General features: G+C 38.8%; 1 protein-coding gene across 14 annotated transcripts in view; it reads right to left on the reverse strand.

Annotated features, from left to right (window-relative positions):
• The window catches only part of PUM1 (pumilio RNA binding family member 1), a 144,015-nt gene that overhangs the window by 45,152 nt on the left and 81,967 nt on the right, over positions 1–16,896 (reverse strand). For 8 of the 14 annotated variants that reach the window (XM_017857044.1, XM_017857043.1, XM_017857036.1 and 5 more), the window contains 3 exons: positions 7,135–7,228; positions 5,885–6,001; positions 561–712 (listed from right to left, as the gene is read on the reverse strand). In XM_017857044.1, coding sequence (XP_017712533.1) covers positions 561–712; positions 5,885–6,001; positions 7,135–7,228 — 363 coding nt within the window. The remainder of the gene's footprint in view (positions 1–560; positions 713–5,884; positions 6,002–7,134; positions 7,229–16,896) is intronic. The other 6 variants (XM_017857042.1, XM_017857038.1, XM_017857047.1 and 3 more) reach the window with 2 other exon arrangements.

Below are 16,896 nucleotides of genomic sequence, written 5' to 3' on the forward strand. Positions count from 1 at the left end.
AAAAAAAAAAAGAAAGAAAGAAAGAAAGAAAGAAAGAAAGAAAGAAAGAAAGAAAGAAAGAAAGAAAGATGTAGTTTTGCAGTTTACTGTCCTTTCTCAACTCAAATAAAAAGCTAACACAGATATGACAGGTTTAAGATTTGCATCTAATCCAATAAGTACTATAAATAAGCAGTCTAAAAATCTAGTACCCCTGCTTTGGTGTCAAGCCCCTTGAAAAACCCTGAAATGATCTGAAAGTGGTGCTTAGCAAGCCACTACAGTATGGCAGAACAAAATTTTACTATAACTTTGAAGATCCACTTTGCCACTTACAGCTAAGCAATTTCCCTGTAGGTGAATTGATGAGTATTATTACCCCACCTAGGTACAATAGTGTCTAACATATAAAAGACATTCCATAAGAGTAGTTAAATCTGAGCCTGAACTCAGACACATACACACACACAAGAGGAAATTCATGTATTCACAGTGCTTTTCTATTAGGCGCAATATCACCTATTAATTACCCACAATACTACAATTCCCACTTAGAAGAGGTAAATTTTGTCTACATTTACCTGCTGCTGTCCTTGCTGAGCCTGTGGGGTCGTCTGTTGATTAGCTGAATTAGTTGCTGCGGCGGCAGCAGCAGCTTGCTGCTGGAAAAGACTGGCAGGGTAGACTCCCCAGGGAGTAACTCCATAATACTGGTGAGGGACCACAGCTGGGCCTAAAAATAGCAAAGGAAAGGTAAAGAAAGTCTGAACTACTGAGGCTCATCTCAGGCTTTCCAAAGATTACATCTGACTCAACAGATCCTACTGTAAAATATTAACTTAAAAGTATATATTGATTTATGCTAGCTAATCATTAACTCTTTTTAAAGAACAGTAAACATTAGATGAGATCCTTACACCAGTCTTCTAATATAATCCAGGCCTAGAGAAAGAAGCAATGAAGAATGAAACATCAGAAAACTAAAAGGGGGAATCACTGATAGAAGGGGTTCGATTTAAGAACAGATGGAGGATGCAGGATAGACAGAGACAATATCTGTTGGTAGAGGGGAGTTAATGGAGGGTCTGTGTGCTTAAAGTGATGGAATAGAACAAAAGATTAGGATGTATCCCAGGTTCAACAGTAAGAATGGCACCTAAGGTGATTTAATAGAGTGCTGGTGTTTCATTAACTCTAGAAAAATGAACATCTATCAGTCTGACAACAAAACCCAGACACTCAACTGAACCTCCACTGCAATTTCGAAGTTTTTTTTTTCTTTTTTTTTGAGACAGGGTCTCTCTCTGTCGCCCAGGCTGGAATGCAATGAAGCAATCTCAGCTCACTGCAACCTCAACCTCCTGGGCTTAAGCGATCCTCCCACCTCAGCCTCCCTAATACCCGGGATTACAGACGCATGCTACCATACCTGGCTAAATTTTTTTTTTTTTTTGGGTAGAGGTCTATGTTGCCCAGGCTGGTGTCAAACTCCTGGGCTCAAGCGATCCACCCGCCTTGGCCTCCCATATTGCTGGGACTATAGGCTTGAGCCACCAGGCCTGGCCCCTATTTCTACTTTTAAAGTCACAAAGCCATTCAACACAACTACATTCAGACATTGATATATGAAATTTAAACTTAAGTCAACATTGAACACAAATAGAAACAAAAAATACAACACCTTGACTTGTTACAGACCTGCTGAGAATCTTAAACAAAATTAAGCATTCTCTGTAACCCCAGCACTATGGGAGGCCAATGTGGGAGGATCACTTTGAGGTCAGGAGTTCGAGAACTGGTGAAACCCCATCTCTACTAAAAAAAAAAAAAATACAAAATATCAGCTGGACGTGGTGGCAGATGCCTGTAATCCCAGCTACTGGGAAGGCTGAGACAGGAGAACTGCTTGAACCCAGGAGGCAGAGGTTGAAGTGAGCCAAGATTGCACCATTGCACTCCAGCCTGGGCAACAGAGCAAAGAGTATGTCTCCAAAAAAAAACAAAAAAACAAAAAACAAAAAACAAAAGCATTCTGGTTTAATCCAAATTATCTGTTCATTTTCTTTGGCAACAAAGTACAGTTGCAGTTGGCCACATAAAGTAGACAACAGAGATGTAACAAAGTTATGCAGATAACAACTTAAGTGTGGCAGAAATCTAATCACAGAATTCTATGACGAAGCTGGTGGCAAGAAACACCAAAGACACATTTGCTAATCAAGAAATGGGCTCAAAGCCAATTCTTCAAATCTGCTGAAACGTATCTCCAAGTTGAACTTCCTTAAAACATAGAGTTAAATACTTCCAACTTGATTCATTAACAATAACCAAGCCTTACACTGAAGTTCTGAAGAGCTGTTTCAAATATTACAGCTACTCTGATGCAACAGCTAATTCTGGAGAAACACATACTTCATTAAGCCAAAATAAATAGATACATATTCTTGTTTCCCCCATTTTAAGCTTCTAAAACACAAATAAGTCAAACTGTACCATTGCCCAATATAAATATGTTTTGACATTTCTAATTTGGTGTTTTCTATACCTGTGGGCTTAGAAAAGATTAAGAAGCTCCGTTTACAAGCAAGGGTGCACACTGAAACACTATAGCTCGGCACAGAATAAAGGTGTTGCTAAGAAAAGCTGTTACACTATGAAGTATTTTACTATAATAAGGAAAGGGGTTAAAACATTTTTAATTTGTCAGAAACTGAACAGCCTAAAAGCCATGTATTCAAGTTAAAAAAAAAAAAAAAGAGTGATAGAGCCTCATACTCATCTGATTAGTGTTTATAAAGCAGGGTGGTCTTGGGCAGTTAAAGAAAAAAATAAGAAAAAACACAAAACAGGACCCTAAGTGTACCTTAGTTTCCTCACCTGTAAAAATGGGTAAACAGGTAGAGTGTTCCTTAACCAAAGTGCTTGGGACCAGAAGTGTTACAGATTTCAGATTGTAGACTATTTGTGTATGCAAGAGTTACCCTGGGGATGTGACCCAAGTCTAAACACAAAGTTCATTTATGTTTCATACATGCCTTATACACATAACCTGGGAGTAATTCTACTTTTCCGTTGGGGATGCTGAACAAATGAACTGTGTGTTACGTGCCTGTGGTTTTGACTATGACCCATCACATGAGGTCAAGGTCAAGTGTGGAATTTTCCACTTGTGGTGTCATGTTAGTACTCAAAAAGATTTTGAATTTTCAGATTAGGGATGCTCAACCTGTAATAGATGTTGGGGGTACAGCCGTGTCTACCTTGAACGAGTGGTTGCAACCTGCAATAATAGTGCCAACACTCTCCCAAAAGCCAACAAAAGAGAATCTTTACTGGGCGAGGACTGCTATTACCATTAACATTTGCATTATTCTCTAAATTTTCTCAACTGGCATTTCTACTACTATACTGTGGTCACATGGCCTAAGGTTAAATTTAGGAAAACATCCCAGGGCAAATCAACTGAGCTTGGCATATCAGGCCCCCTCTAAGAATACACATATTCATAGTTTGAACAGTTAACATTTCCTGTTATTTGTGAAAGTATTAACTCATTTTCACCCTGGCTCAACTGACAAATACAAAAAACAAGATTCTCACCACCAAACTACCATCTCAGTGACAGCAGCAGTGTCAACCCTAAGATCAGTTCTTTGTTTCAAATAACATAAATTAGTAGAGGAAAAGACTTCTAAAGGAAGTACAGAAAAGACAATTCAAGACAGCACAGGCATTCTATATACTACAGTGAAGCATATGCATGGGCTTTGGAGTTAAACCTGGTTCAGATTCCAACTCTACAACATTTAAATTGTGTGACTTCAAATGAGACAGCTCTCTAGGTTGGGCACAGTGCCTGACAACTGTAATCCCAGCACTCTGGGAGGTCAAGGCGGGTGGATCACTTGAAGTCAGGAGTTTGAGACCAGCCTGGCCAACATGGCGAAACCCCATCTCTACTAAAAATACAAAAATTAGCCAGGCATGGTGGCAGGCACCTGTAGTCCCAGCTATTCAGGAGGTTGAGGTGGGAGAATCACTTGAACCCAAGAGGCAGAGATTGCAGTGAGCCGAGATCACACCACTGAACAAGAGCAAGACTCAGTCCCCCCTAAAAAACAAACAAAACAAAACAAAACAAAAATACAGAAAACAAAAAACATAACTAATAAGGCAGCTGTCTGAGCCACAAATTTCTAATCTCTAAAATCATCATCTGACAAATCATATGAAAGAAAAGCATTCAGGACAATGCCTGAGAAAAGTTAAGTGCTCAATAAATATTAATGATGGTTAGCAGAGATCATTCTCCTACGAAGAGCTTTCTGTTTTCCCCAAAAAGGGGGATGACCACGGACAGACAGATGACCCTATGTTAACTATGTTCCTATCATAACCATGCCAAAATGTAAACAATTTTTTAAAAACTCTAAGAAATGCTAGGCTACATTTAAGTTCATAATTGCAAATTATATGCTACATAATAAGAAATAAAATTTCAAAGCAATATTTAGTCATGGTTAACTTGACTTGGAGGGATCTTCCCCCAACGAATATCTAAACTGGAAGACACTGTGTTTGTCCTAATGCTGAATTCAATCCATTATACATTTATGGCCCCACTATGGTGACGGTAACTGTGCAACACAGAGTCAAATAACAAAGATGCCTGTCTTTTAAACATCTAGTCTCAAGGGAAAGAAAAAAACACTCATAGGCTGGGCACAGTGGTTCACACCTGGAATGGGAGGAGGACTGCTTGAGCCCAGGAGTTTGACACAACACCAGCCTAGGCAACACTGGCGAGACCACCCCATCTCTACAAAAAATTTAACAATTAGCTAAGTGTGGTGGTACACACTAGTACCCCCAGCTACTCAGGAGGCTGAGGCAGGAGGATCCAGTGAGCCCAGGAATTCAAGGTTACAGTGAACTCTATTCATGCCACTGCATTCCATCCTCGGCAACAGAGTGAGATCCTGTCTCAAAAAAAAAAAAAGAGAGAAACTCATGTATACATCCCACAAGCAAATAAAAACAGTGCAGTAAGTAGCCAGCTAGGGCACTTCACAGGCAAACAATGGGAAAAAAAGCTTACTACAGAAGACCACAGTGTCCAATGACAGGGGCCTAAACCAATGCAGTATTTTCAGCAAACTAAAATCAGATCTGTATTGCTACAATGTACGGTGCCAGCCAACGGCAGTCAACTAGGAAGGGAACTGGGTGGTACACATGTAGAGACCGGTATGAGGCATGGTGACAGAGCCCTATATGCTCTGGGTCCCAACCCTAGTTAAATCCACAGAATTATCTGGAAGCTCCTTAAAAATACTGATTACAAGGAACAAAACACCACCACCCCCATCCTGACTCCAAGTAAGTTGTAATGATCAGCCATGTTTGGTAATAACTGTAGTATGCCATATTAGGGTAGAAAAAAGAGAAATCAATAAAAGGTTTAAGCAGAAAGATGATGAGGTAAGATCTAAGTCTGAAATCATTTTCTTGAACAATTTAGAGGGGAAAAGGAAGTGAGAGAGGCAAGGAAATTAGAAACACATTAGAGACCAATAAAAGTACCTGAACTATATGATAGACTAGAGGTGGTAGGAGATGTAGGTAAGGGGAGAAATTCCCAAAATATAAATGAGCATCTGGTGGCTCCATGGATCAAAAATACATATGCAAGCGGTAGGTGATTAATTTGCCTTTAAACATTTTCAAGTCTGAGGGGCCTATGATACTGCTATGGAGAGATATTAAGCTGGCAGGTAAATGGCACTGAAACTCTGGATGATCTCCACTGGAGACACAGATTTGGGAAAGAGTATAAAGAATGCAAGCCCATCTCAAATGACTTTTCAGCAGGTGAGAAAATCCCTCATGCAGCAGAATGTCTCACCTAGTGTCGCTGCTGCAGCCAATCCAGCTGTGTAGGGGTCCGTCCCTGGGGGAGCAGCGCTGATGATGTATGGATTGGGGACAAACGCAGCGGGAGCTAAACCTGCTGAAAACATACCTGTCAGTAAAAACAAACTTGACTAAAACTGCAGCCCTATCAAATACCTACACAGTTTGGCTATTCACTTCAGGCTGTAGATAAGGAAAAAAATGAAAAAAGAGAAGACGGGACAGGTTGAGGGTAAAGAGAAATTTTAAAAAGGTAACTGCTATACTAAAGATTTTAATGAAATGTTTATATAGTTAAATTTTACCTTTGCTAAAGAAATACTTAAAACTGTATATACAGTTTTAAATTCAGCATAATTTCTAAAAGATTATTAAAATTATAACAGCCTACAATAGAATAATTTTAAAGACTTATATTAAAATGGGATGAAGTATTTCTACTTAAAACAATTTTACAAACAGTTTTCATGAAATAAAATGTATGGGTATTTATAAAGATTACCATCTACAACTATACATTATCAGACCCAAGGACTTTATGCCTGGCCTTTATTTATTTAGGTTGGAAGTAAGTATATTCTTCTATAGCCTATCACATCCAAGATTAGCTATCTCCTTTCTACTCAATCATGCCATTTTGACATATTAAAAAAAAAATTCTACTTCTACTTGTTTACACTTAATGGACTCTATTTCTAAGAGACCTTAAGAAGGTCCAGGGGGAAGAAACATCTAGGCAGTACGATGAAAACGTCGCTCAAAACTTTAACAACTGTTACAGGAAAAGGGCAAAGCTACTTTAAAACCAGTAATTATACGAGAATACTTTTAAATTTTTTCAATGCATACTGACTGGAAAATGGATTTATACTGTTTTGTTCATAAAATGAGAAGCTGATAGTCTATAGAACCACAACTTATTTAATCAATGTCATCCAAATCTTACCGAAAGAGCTAATGGTAGTCACCAATCGCTATTGTGATAAATACTTTAAATCCTGAAACAGCTGAGGTAGGGCAATGGGTGAACACTGAAGAAATCTTATGATCTGGGTCTATAAGCAATGTCAAAAATAATGTGGCTAGAGAGACAACTGGACAAAAGGAAGAGGCCACTTACTCTGTCTGAGGGATTTGTCTGAACTTTTAGAACCAGTTTAAATTACTGGGTTTCACAGCAACCAGTTATCCTAAAATGGCGGCCACACCTATCATGAAAGAGCTATGGGCTTAAGGACTTACCGATGTGCGGCTGATGAGCAGCTGCCAGTGCATACTGCTGCTGCTGAGCAGCTGTCAACTGCTGGACAGCAAGCGCATTAGGTCTTTGGAACAGCTGAGGCAAGAGGAAAAACATGGTGTGGTTAGGGAAACTGTCTTACAAAATCATTTAAAACCTCTCTGACTAAAATTTTAATAAACACTTGTTTAGGCATGATACTTTAACAACAACAAATGTTCTCACACTCTACTTCAGTCCCATGGGATTAAAATGTTTCACAGTTCTGTTCTCCCTGTCTCTCTTTACTTCAATTTGCTGTGCCCTGGTTCCATGAGGTGCCTGCTTCACAGATTATATGTCCCCTGAACCACAAACACACTCTCTCTCTCACACACACACACACATATATATGAGATATCTATATACAGATATCGATATAGATATAGATATCTCATATATGTGCATGCAAAAGCCCTAAAGGTTATCAGGTCTACAGGTCCTGCCTGATCTAAGGCAAAGTTAAAAATTAGACAACCGATTTGCCACATTGCCCCTAGTGCTGAATCTCCTTTCAAGAGCCCACAAATAACTGAATTAATCCTCATCTACTCACATTTTGGAGAAGAATATGAAAAGTGTTCACTCCATCCTCTGAGCTGTCTCATTCCCAAAATGGTATTGAATAACTTCCTCAACTAGTAGCTTATCCTAATGAGTAAATTAGACACCTGCCCAACTTTCGGGAGCTCCAGAATCTTATTATTCTTTGTATATTGATATTATTCTTTGTATATTGAAAATAGAACAGCAGAAAACAGCAGCTACTAACAAAATTTGGATTATGAGCTCACACCTAGCATACTTCTTAGTTCTAAAGAAAAGAAAGTTCAAAGGCCTTAACGACACTAAGAATGTCTTATGATTAATACAAAATCAGTCATTCACTCATTAATTCAACAAATATTTATGAAACAAATGATACCTGCTAGGCACTGTGCAAGGAACTAGGGATACAACTAGTGAATGAAACAATACATAATCCTGCCCTGATGGAGATTACATTTTAGTATGAATAGTATTGGTACAAAGAAAGAGGATGCCAGTAACCTGATTTGTGGTTCACCTAAACGGGCCTCCTTCCAAGGAGTCACACTGAAGACTTCAATGACTGCTAAAATCAGACTGAAAGCACTTACTGAAGGGACCTCCCTGGATAGGACCTTCAACCTACCTGCTCTTCCTACAGGATTTTTCAACAGCTCAGCTGACATTGCTGGATGATGTATAACAGACACCATGGATCTTGAATTACAGATGTCCTCATAAAGAGACCTGATTGTTTCAGACATTAGGAGATAATGTCATTCTACCAACTCAGCTTAATCACTGTCATGACTGGACTTACTCTTATCTTAGGTGGTGGAGAGATTTTTATCCTGAGATTTGGCTACTCTCTACACCTCAAACATATGAGGAGGCTAATTTTAGATTAAAAGAAAACAAAAAGTGAATACTTTGAAGGTACTGGCCAATTTCACCTGTTAGCTCTCTAGTTTTAGTCTCTGCTTTTGGAGTATGAATGTCAAAAGTAACCATGAACAGATTTCAAAATACTTTTTTTTTTTCATAAGTTAAAGAAAACTTCATTGTGATGCTGGTAAAAGGAAACAGTATTACTAAATATCAAGTCTTAAAAAGAAATAGGGGAAATGAATCTACTGACAGACATTATCAAAACATTTGTCCTCCAGGAAGGGAGCCAGTCAAGACTATTTGGTAACAGTGTGCTTGTGATTTCTGCAAGTTGTTTTCACATTTCTGTCTTACTAAAGATGTGCTCACACAGTATTCCCTCCAACAGGAGGCAGTCCACCCAAGAGGGGCAGCCAGGAGTGGGAAAATAAGTAAAACAGTAGAAAGTTACTTTTAAATTATTTCCAAGGTTGTGAAAACATCTCATAGTTCCACTAAATATGTACTGTCTCTTCAATGGGTTTCTAGAATTTTCTTGTCCTAAAACCTTTTGCAACATTTAACATATCAGATACTGTTTGTGCTAGCTTCTTCTCTCTACCCTTCTTTGCCCTACTGAAAACAAAAACATTTCATTCAACAGACGTTTTTTGAGCACCTATTATTAGGTAGGTGCTGTGACATGGAACTGGGGAAATAAAGACAGAATGCTCAGAACACAACTCTTAAGGGTATCTCGATTTATTAACCAAAAACAGTAGTCCACTGCCGTTCCATCTGACTTAACCTCACTTCATATATTTTTGTTTGTTTAAAGAGTCGAAGTCTTACTCTGTCTGTCACCCAGGCTTAAATGCAGTGACATAATCATGGCTCACTATAGCCACAAACCCCTGGACTCAAGCAATCCTCCTGCCTCAGCCTCCAAGTAGCTGTGCATGCCACCACGCCTGGCCAATTTTTTTTTTTTTTTAACTTTTTTGTAGAGATGAAGTTGCTCATGCTGGTCTGGAACTCCTGGGCTCAAAAATGATCCTTCCACTTTGGCCTCCCAAAGGGCTGAAATTACAGGTGTGAGTTACCACACCTGGGCTATATATTTTTTAAATATTACATGTAAGTCACTTTATGTATGTGTACTATATCTGTAAATATATATGGAAATACATGGCACGTGGGAATACCACAAAAGTAATCATTCCACGTAACATTAGCTTGTGGTTGGTTTTCATCATCGTATTAAAACATTTTGAAAGCAGGAACTACTTTTAACTAAAAGTAAACAAGCCTTACAAGAGACCCCATATAGCCTATGTTTGAGAGCTGATTAATATCTTAGTAATTATGGTGAATAGAAAAGGATTTTCTCGAGATCATTTTGCGGTAAACAACTTAACAAAAGTAAATTGTACATCTATAGCAGACAGATTTGATTACAGAATAGATTACAGCAATTTTGGTACATTCTCTTTATGTAAATGGTGCAATATTAACTGGAAATACAGAGTATTCAAAACAAATTGGGTAATTGGCAAGTGACAGATTCCAAAGGATCCTGAAAAACTCACATAAATGCCATCTGCTGGGCAAAGCATTGAGCTCTACTAACATTTTCATGTTTTTCACAAAGCAAGCGAATATCCCATAACTGAGAAACAAAATACTGTGAGAGTTGGGGGAAATGCTTAAAGGTCGGTATAATGATAAATGTGACGCTGTTAATTATAATTCACTTGGGTAGATTTCACAAGTTGTTCAAGAGTCTGAATGCTGGGGAAAATGGATCATCTACTTCAAGCATATCAAGGTTCCTAATAAATACTGAAGGCATAGTTTAAGAAGTAGACAAGCTGGTTTTCCTCCTTTCTCTGTCACTTACTATATTAAAAACACTCTATAGGGCTCTTATTCCAGAAAGGAATCCAGGCAGCCAAAAACACCCAATATAGTGACTGACATGTAGTTGGCATCTTATAAAAGACAGCTACTACTATTATTACTGTTGTTGTTATCAACAGCAGTTGCTGACATAAAAAATTATGTAGTTTTCTAAATCTGGAGGAGTAATGTCTAAATAAGGAGTCAGTAAATGTAAAAGACTACTCAGCCCCGCTCCCCTGCCGGCCACAATAAAATGCACTACCAGCCCTGACTTTTTTTTTTTTTTTTTTTTACCAGTTTGAGACTATATACATAGTAGACAAGGGTTAAGAGCACTGACTCTGGAGCCAGACAGCCTTGGTTTCTATCTCAGCTCACCAGTGACTTGCTATGTCACCTCTGGCAAATCGTTTAATCTCTCTGCACCTCATTCTCCTCTTCTCTTTAATATGACAATAAAGATATATGTAACACGGCAGGTTGCTGTGGGGATTAAAATTAACACATGTAAAGTATTTATAAAAGTCCTTTATGTGTGATATTCTTTCTGATGAATGGGGAGGGCACCCCCAATAGACTCAGCCCTTCTGAGAGTCACCCTTTATAGTTCCTTCCCAGAGCCAGGCAGCCCAAGCAGACCAAGAGCAGAGGGCAGGGCTCCTCCTAGTCTGTATTAAGAGTCAAAATCGGCCAGGCACAGTGGCTCACGCCTTTAAAGCTAGCACTCTGGGAGGCCGAGGCAGGTGGATCACCTGAGGTCAGGAGTTCGAGACCAGTCTGACCAATATGGAGAAACCCCATCTCTACTAAAAATACAAAATTAGCCGGGAGTGGTGGTGCACACCTGTAATCCCAGCTATTCGGGAGGCTGAGGCAGAAGAATCGTTTGAACCTGGGAGGTGGAGGCTGAGGTGAGCCGAGATCGCCACTGCACTCCAGCCTAAGCAACAAGAGTGAAACTCTGTCTCAAAAAAAAAAAAAAAGAGTCAAAATCTCACTGCACCAGGACCACCAGCTACTATCAGTGGGTCACAAAGATAACAGGAAAGAAAGAAAACCATTTTTGTTTTAATGGATGAGTACTTTCTGCATTATACTACTTTAAGAAAAAGCTATGTAGTTGAATTTGAAGGTGAGACAACTCCACCTATCAGAAGGCTCTGCATTTCTAATACAAAGTCCAAAGGAAACAGCCTGAAGATAGAAACCAAAATAATAGCTATTTGCATTGCTTGTATTAGATGACCTTCAAACAAGTCCCTAAACTTCACTGTTTTTTCTTTTTTCTTTTGAGACAGACAGAGTCTCGCTCTGTCCCCGAGGCTGGAGCGCAGTAGTGCGATCTTGGCTCACCGCAACCTCCGCCTCCCGGGTTCAAGAGATTCTCCTGTCTGAGCCTCTAGAGTAGGTGGGATTACAGGCTTGCACCACCACACCTGGCTAATTTTTGTATTTTTACTAGAGACGGGGTTTCACCATATTGGCCAGGTTGATCTCAAACTCCTGACCTTGGGTGATCCGCCAGCCTCAGCCTTCCAAAGTGTTGGGATTACAGGCATGAGCCACCGTGCTTGGCCTCTTATGTCTAAAAATAAAATAGCTGCCCTACCTCATGGAGTTGTTTTCAGAGTTCACAGAGAAAATCCCTTCAAAACAGTAAAAGCACTATATCAATGATGGGATTCTAAAATTTTAAGAAAAAGGTTTATTTTGGAGTCATTCCTCGGCATATGAAATCTGTGAAATCTTATTACTGTTTGAAGCTTCTAGATCAAAGCCTAGTTTATACCAGGTTATCTGAACTACTACAATGATCAACTAATGATTACAATGATTTTTGGTAGGCGCATACAAATTAAACCATGCTGCTAAACTAAAAAAAAAAATCATCATCATCATCATCTTCTTCATCATCATCATCATCATCTGTGCATTTCTTTGGCAGATAAAGAATCTGATTCCAAAACAAATGAGGTCCTAGGGAAAAACAAAACACATCCCTCCACTAAGTATATTAATACCTTTTGAGAAAAACTTCACCATAAGTAAAATTTGAACAAAGTCAAATAACAATAGAGGTAAGCTTCAACTGATCAATTACTAGCCACTCTTTGCCAGTTAACTATACACATGACACTTGATAGAATAATCATTTGTAAATTAAAGAGAAAGTTGAGCATATTAAATACCTACATCGAAAGTATATACACACTTGGCCTCACGAGAATGACATTTAATCACACTGTCAAACTTTTAACAACACATGCCGATTTCCACTCCCCTCTGACTGTAGTCGTGCAGGAATGAATACCACACTTCAACTTTCATTTTCAGAATATTGAATCTTTGTTAAAATTCATGCTTAACAGATGACAGTTTTGGTACAACAGTGTCCAATTTTGTAAAACATACTACATTAGGCTATTTTTAGATTAACCGAATTCTAAATAAAGAACAACAATACAATTAATTAATCCTACACTGATATAATCCTGGCTTTGGTTTGTGCCATGTCTGTAATATAATACAACCTGGTAACAATTTTTTTTTTAAGACGGAGTCTCACTTTCGCCCAGGGTGGAGCGTGGTGGCATGATCTCAGCTCGCTGCAACCTCCACCTCCCGGGTTCAGGCAATTCTCCTGCCTCAGCCTCCCAAGTAGCTGGGCATGCTACTTTTGTATTTTACACGCCCGGCTAATTTTCTATTTTAGTAGAAAGGGGGTTTTACCATATTGGCCAGGCTGCTCTCGAGCTCTTGACCTCGTGATCTGCCCGCCTCAGCCTCCCAAAGTGCTGAGATTACAGGTGTGAGCCACTGTGCCTGGCCAAAACCTAGTAATAATTTTCTAAACTGCATTTAAGGAAAGAAACAGGCAACTGTATAGCATTTTGTAAAAAATAAATACTGCTCCAACATCACAGTACAAAATGGTATGAACACATTATGCATGAACTGCTCACAGCTGTTTTCCAGGATTAAGAAGACAATGAAGTGAATTTGAGACAAACGAAGAACACTTCAGAAATAACGAGCATTTCAAGCTGACAAAATACTCCAAATCAGAGGTTCTGAACCCAAGGTATTTGTACTTGGGTGGGTAATACTGCATCTTTATCTCACGCACATCCACTTGAAATTTAGCATGTTCTTCAATTAAGATTGTAGACAACAAACTACATTAACTTTAGCAATACACCTGTGACATTATCACAACCAGAACTCAAATATACGTTCATGTTACTTTACAGTTGTTAGAGATATCTCAAAATCTTGCTCATGCTCATTATGACAGCTAGTACATCTACTTCTATTTCATGCATCATATCATAAATAAATATATAATTAACTTTGTTTTAAATATGACGGCTATTTTATACCACTGGTTTCCTTTGTAATCCTACTTTATACCTTTTAAACATTATTCTGAGAAGTAGTCCACATGGTTCACCTATTAAAGTTCATGGCACACACAAAAACAAACAAAAAAGAATTAGAAATTCCCACTCTTATAAATAAACCTTAAAAGGGTTAAATTCAGAGTGATTAACAGTGACCAGACAACCAACTGACTAATCAAAACCCCGTGTCACAGCTAACAAGAACTAAGTTTGCAATTAATTAAATGAAAATTACCTTTTCCCTATTTGCAGGCTGCTCCATGTCATCTATCTCATTATAGGCTGATAATAAGTTTGATGAAACCAGCTTATTACACCAAATGAAAGCCAAGATTGAAAGAAAATAGAACAAAAGAGGGAATTACTTATTTTGTCAACCTCCAAACCAGATTCCTATTCTAAAAAAATCACAAATAAAGCAAACCTACCATTTGCAGCAAACAACTCTAAACCAAGAAAAATGATCACCTTTGTTGCTTATTTCAGAAAGCCAAGATAAAAAGAGCAGAATGTACAGAAAAATATGTACTGCACTAGATCTCTGGTTCAGTCCTCACAATCAACAGTACTGTCTGAGACTTCCAGCTGGTTCTCAAGGCCTCCAGGACCTGGACTCAATTTTCAAAGGCACCTGTACCTCCTTGTCCTCTTCTACACTCAACTTCTACTCCCTTCAGCATAGGCCTACACCGTGGTCATTCCCAGCTCCACACCTCTGCTCTGACCTGCAACAAAACATATTCCACCTGTCCTTCAAGTCAGTTGCATGCAACCTTTGTCCTCACTGAGCCCTCCCCTTGTCTGATAGGATTCAGAATCCACCAATTTAGCGCTTAGTTCCCCAAATGTTCCACTACTGTTTCATTCAGAACCTAAGGTTCCTAGAAGAACACAACAGTCAACAGTTAACTGAATAATACGAGTAAGAGAACGTCTCAAACTGCTGCTAAACTCACATTAACCACAAAAAAACTAAACTATAACAATTAAGTCATTCCTCCTTTAAAGTGTCTTTTCATTTCCTATAATGAATACAGCGTAAGACTCACAACACCATCTCTTCAACCTCTCTAGTTATTTTTCTTCAACCTAAACCACCAACCAGACTGACTACTTCTACATTATCTACTAGTGAACACATACCTGTTTTACTATTTCCTCCACTAGAATTCTCATCTTCTTCCTATATAAACAAGTCTTTCACAGCACAGCTAAAGAACCACCTCCTCTGGCCAGGCGTGGTGGCTCATGCCTGTAATCTCAGCACTTTGGGAGGTCAAGGCGGGCAGATCACCTGAGGCCAGGAGTTCGAAACCAGCCCAGCCAATAAAGTGAAACCCCATCTCTATTAAAACTACAAAAATCAGCCAGGCACGGTGGTGGGTGTCTGTAATCCCAGTTACTCGGGAGGCTGAAGCAGGAGAATTGCTTGAACCCAGGAGACAGAAGCTGCAGTGAGCCAAGATTGTACTATTGTACTCCAGCCTGAGCAACAGAGAGAGACTCAAAAAAAAAAAAACAAAAAAACAAAAAAAACCACCTCTTCCACAAGAGACCAGAAACCAGAGTACACGCTCCATAGTCGTAGGGTTCCAAGGATATGGGCATAAATGGTCTCATCACTTGTCATTGAGTACCTCCATGCACAATTTAAATGATAAAATGAGTCACAATGACTAACTTGAGAGCAAATCAAGAGGAGGAAAGGGAATCATATTCTATTCAAGAAAGATATGGTTGGCTACAAAGAACAAAAGATATGAACAGAAGGCTGTATCTGTAGAACACAGATCTGTGATCTCCCTGAAGTTACCTACAAAACTGAGTGTCAGAGAATTAATGTACATTTTTCTCATGAGAGAGACCATGGTTTCTGATCAGATGACAACAGAGTGAACCTTAAAAGATTAAGTTCTGATCCAAGAACTAACTTTCCTGGATATAATACAGTATAGTTATTTGTACATAAGGCATAAGCTGGATCCAAAGAACACACATATTAGAAAACATGGTAGTTCTCAAAGAGTAGCCTCCAGACCTCCTGAAAGGCTAGCTTCAAATTTTAATTTTGGGAAGAATATTACATACAGAGGATGCACTGAGATATTATAATAGGGATGGGGGAAAGTCCCCTGAAACCTTGTTCTGCTAAAGCAATGCAGAGGAAACGGGATACGGTTCAGTCTTTGCCCTCAAGGAGCTTCCAATCTGGCAAGGACTATTAGACAAGTAATCACAACACAAGACAAAACATGGTAACACCTTCTCTTAAAGGAAACACAAAATGCTATGGAGTTCAAGGGAGGCAGATATGACAGCTTTTTGGTTTGGAGACTAGAAAAGGAACGTGACAGTACTGAACCTTGACAAATGAGGTGAATTTAAATTAGAAATGAAAAGTGGAATAAAATGTAATGAAAACCAAAAGGGTAAGGAATAAAATGTAAGAAATAAACACCAATTTCCAATAGAAAAGGAATCCTTCCTTCTTGACAACTAGTAGCTCTTATACAGGAACACTGAGAGATTGAGGGTCTTAAAGATACTAGGAGGCTTACGCCAGCGGTTCCCAGGTATGCTATTAGGGCCCCCGGTACAAGAATGTATAAAACAAACTACTCAGAAAAGAATTATGGCCCACGAGACAAAACAACACTCACATCATGACAGTCGTATGTCTGTGTAAAAATGCCTCTATGTTGCACCAACCAAGATATGCATAGGAAACCTGAATCCAACAAGAGATTAACTTTCAAAATAATGTTTACTTTCAAAAACTGCTGAGATATATGGTGAGGGCACCTTTGGTTTTTTATTTTTGAATAAGTGGTAGCTATGATGTAATCATGCTAACTACTTGTGGCTACACAGAAGTACATTTCTGTTCAAGTTCTCACAATTGTCCAGCCTCCAAAAACTGGTAAAATTATTTCGAAACCAAAGATCAATAAACCAAAAAAGAATCTCGACTCTGATTATGAAGTGAAGAACAGTTAAAAAAAAAAAAAAAAAAAAAAAAAAAAAAAA

Source organism: Rhinopithecus bieti, unplaced genomic scaffold (assembly GCF_001698545.2).
Source record: "Rhinopithecus bieti isolate Rb0 unplaced genomic scaffold, ASM169854v2 scaffold_44592, whole genome shotgun sequence".
In the NCBI taxonomy this organism is placed as follows: Eukaryota; Metazoa; Chordata; class Mammalia; order Primates; family Cercopithecidae; genus Rhinopithecus; species Rhinopithecus bieti.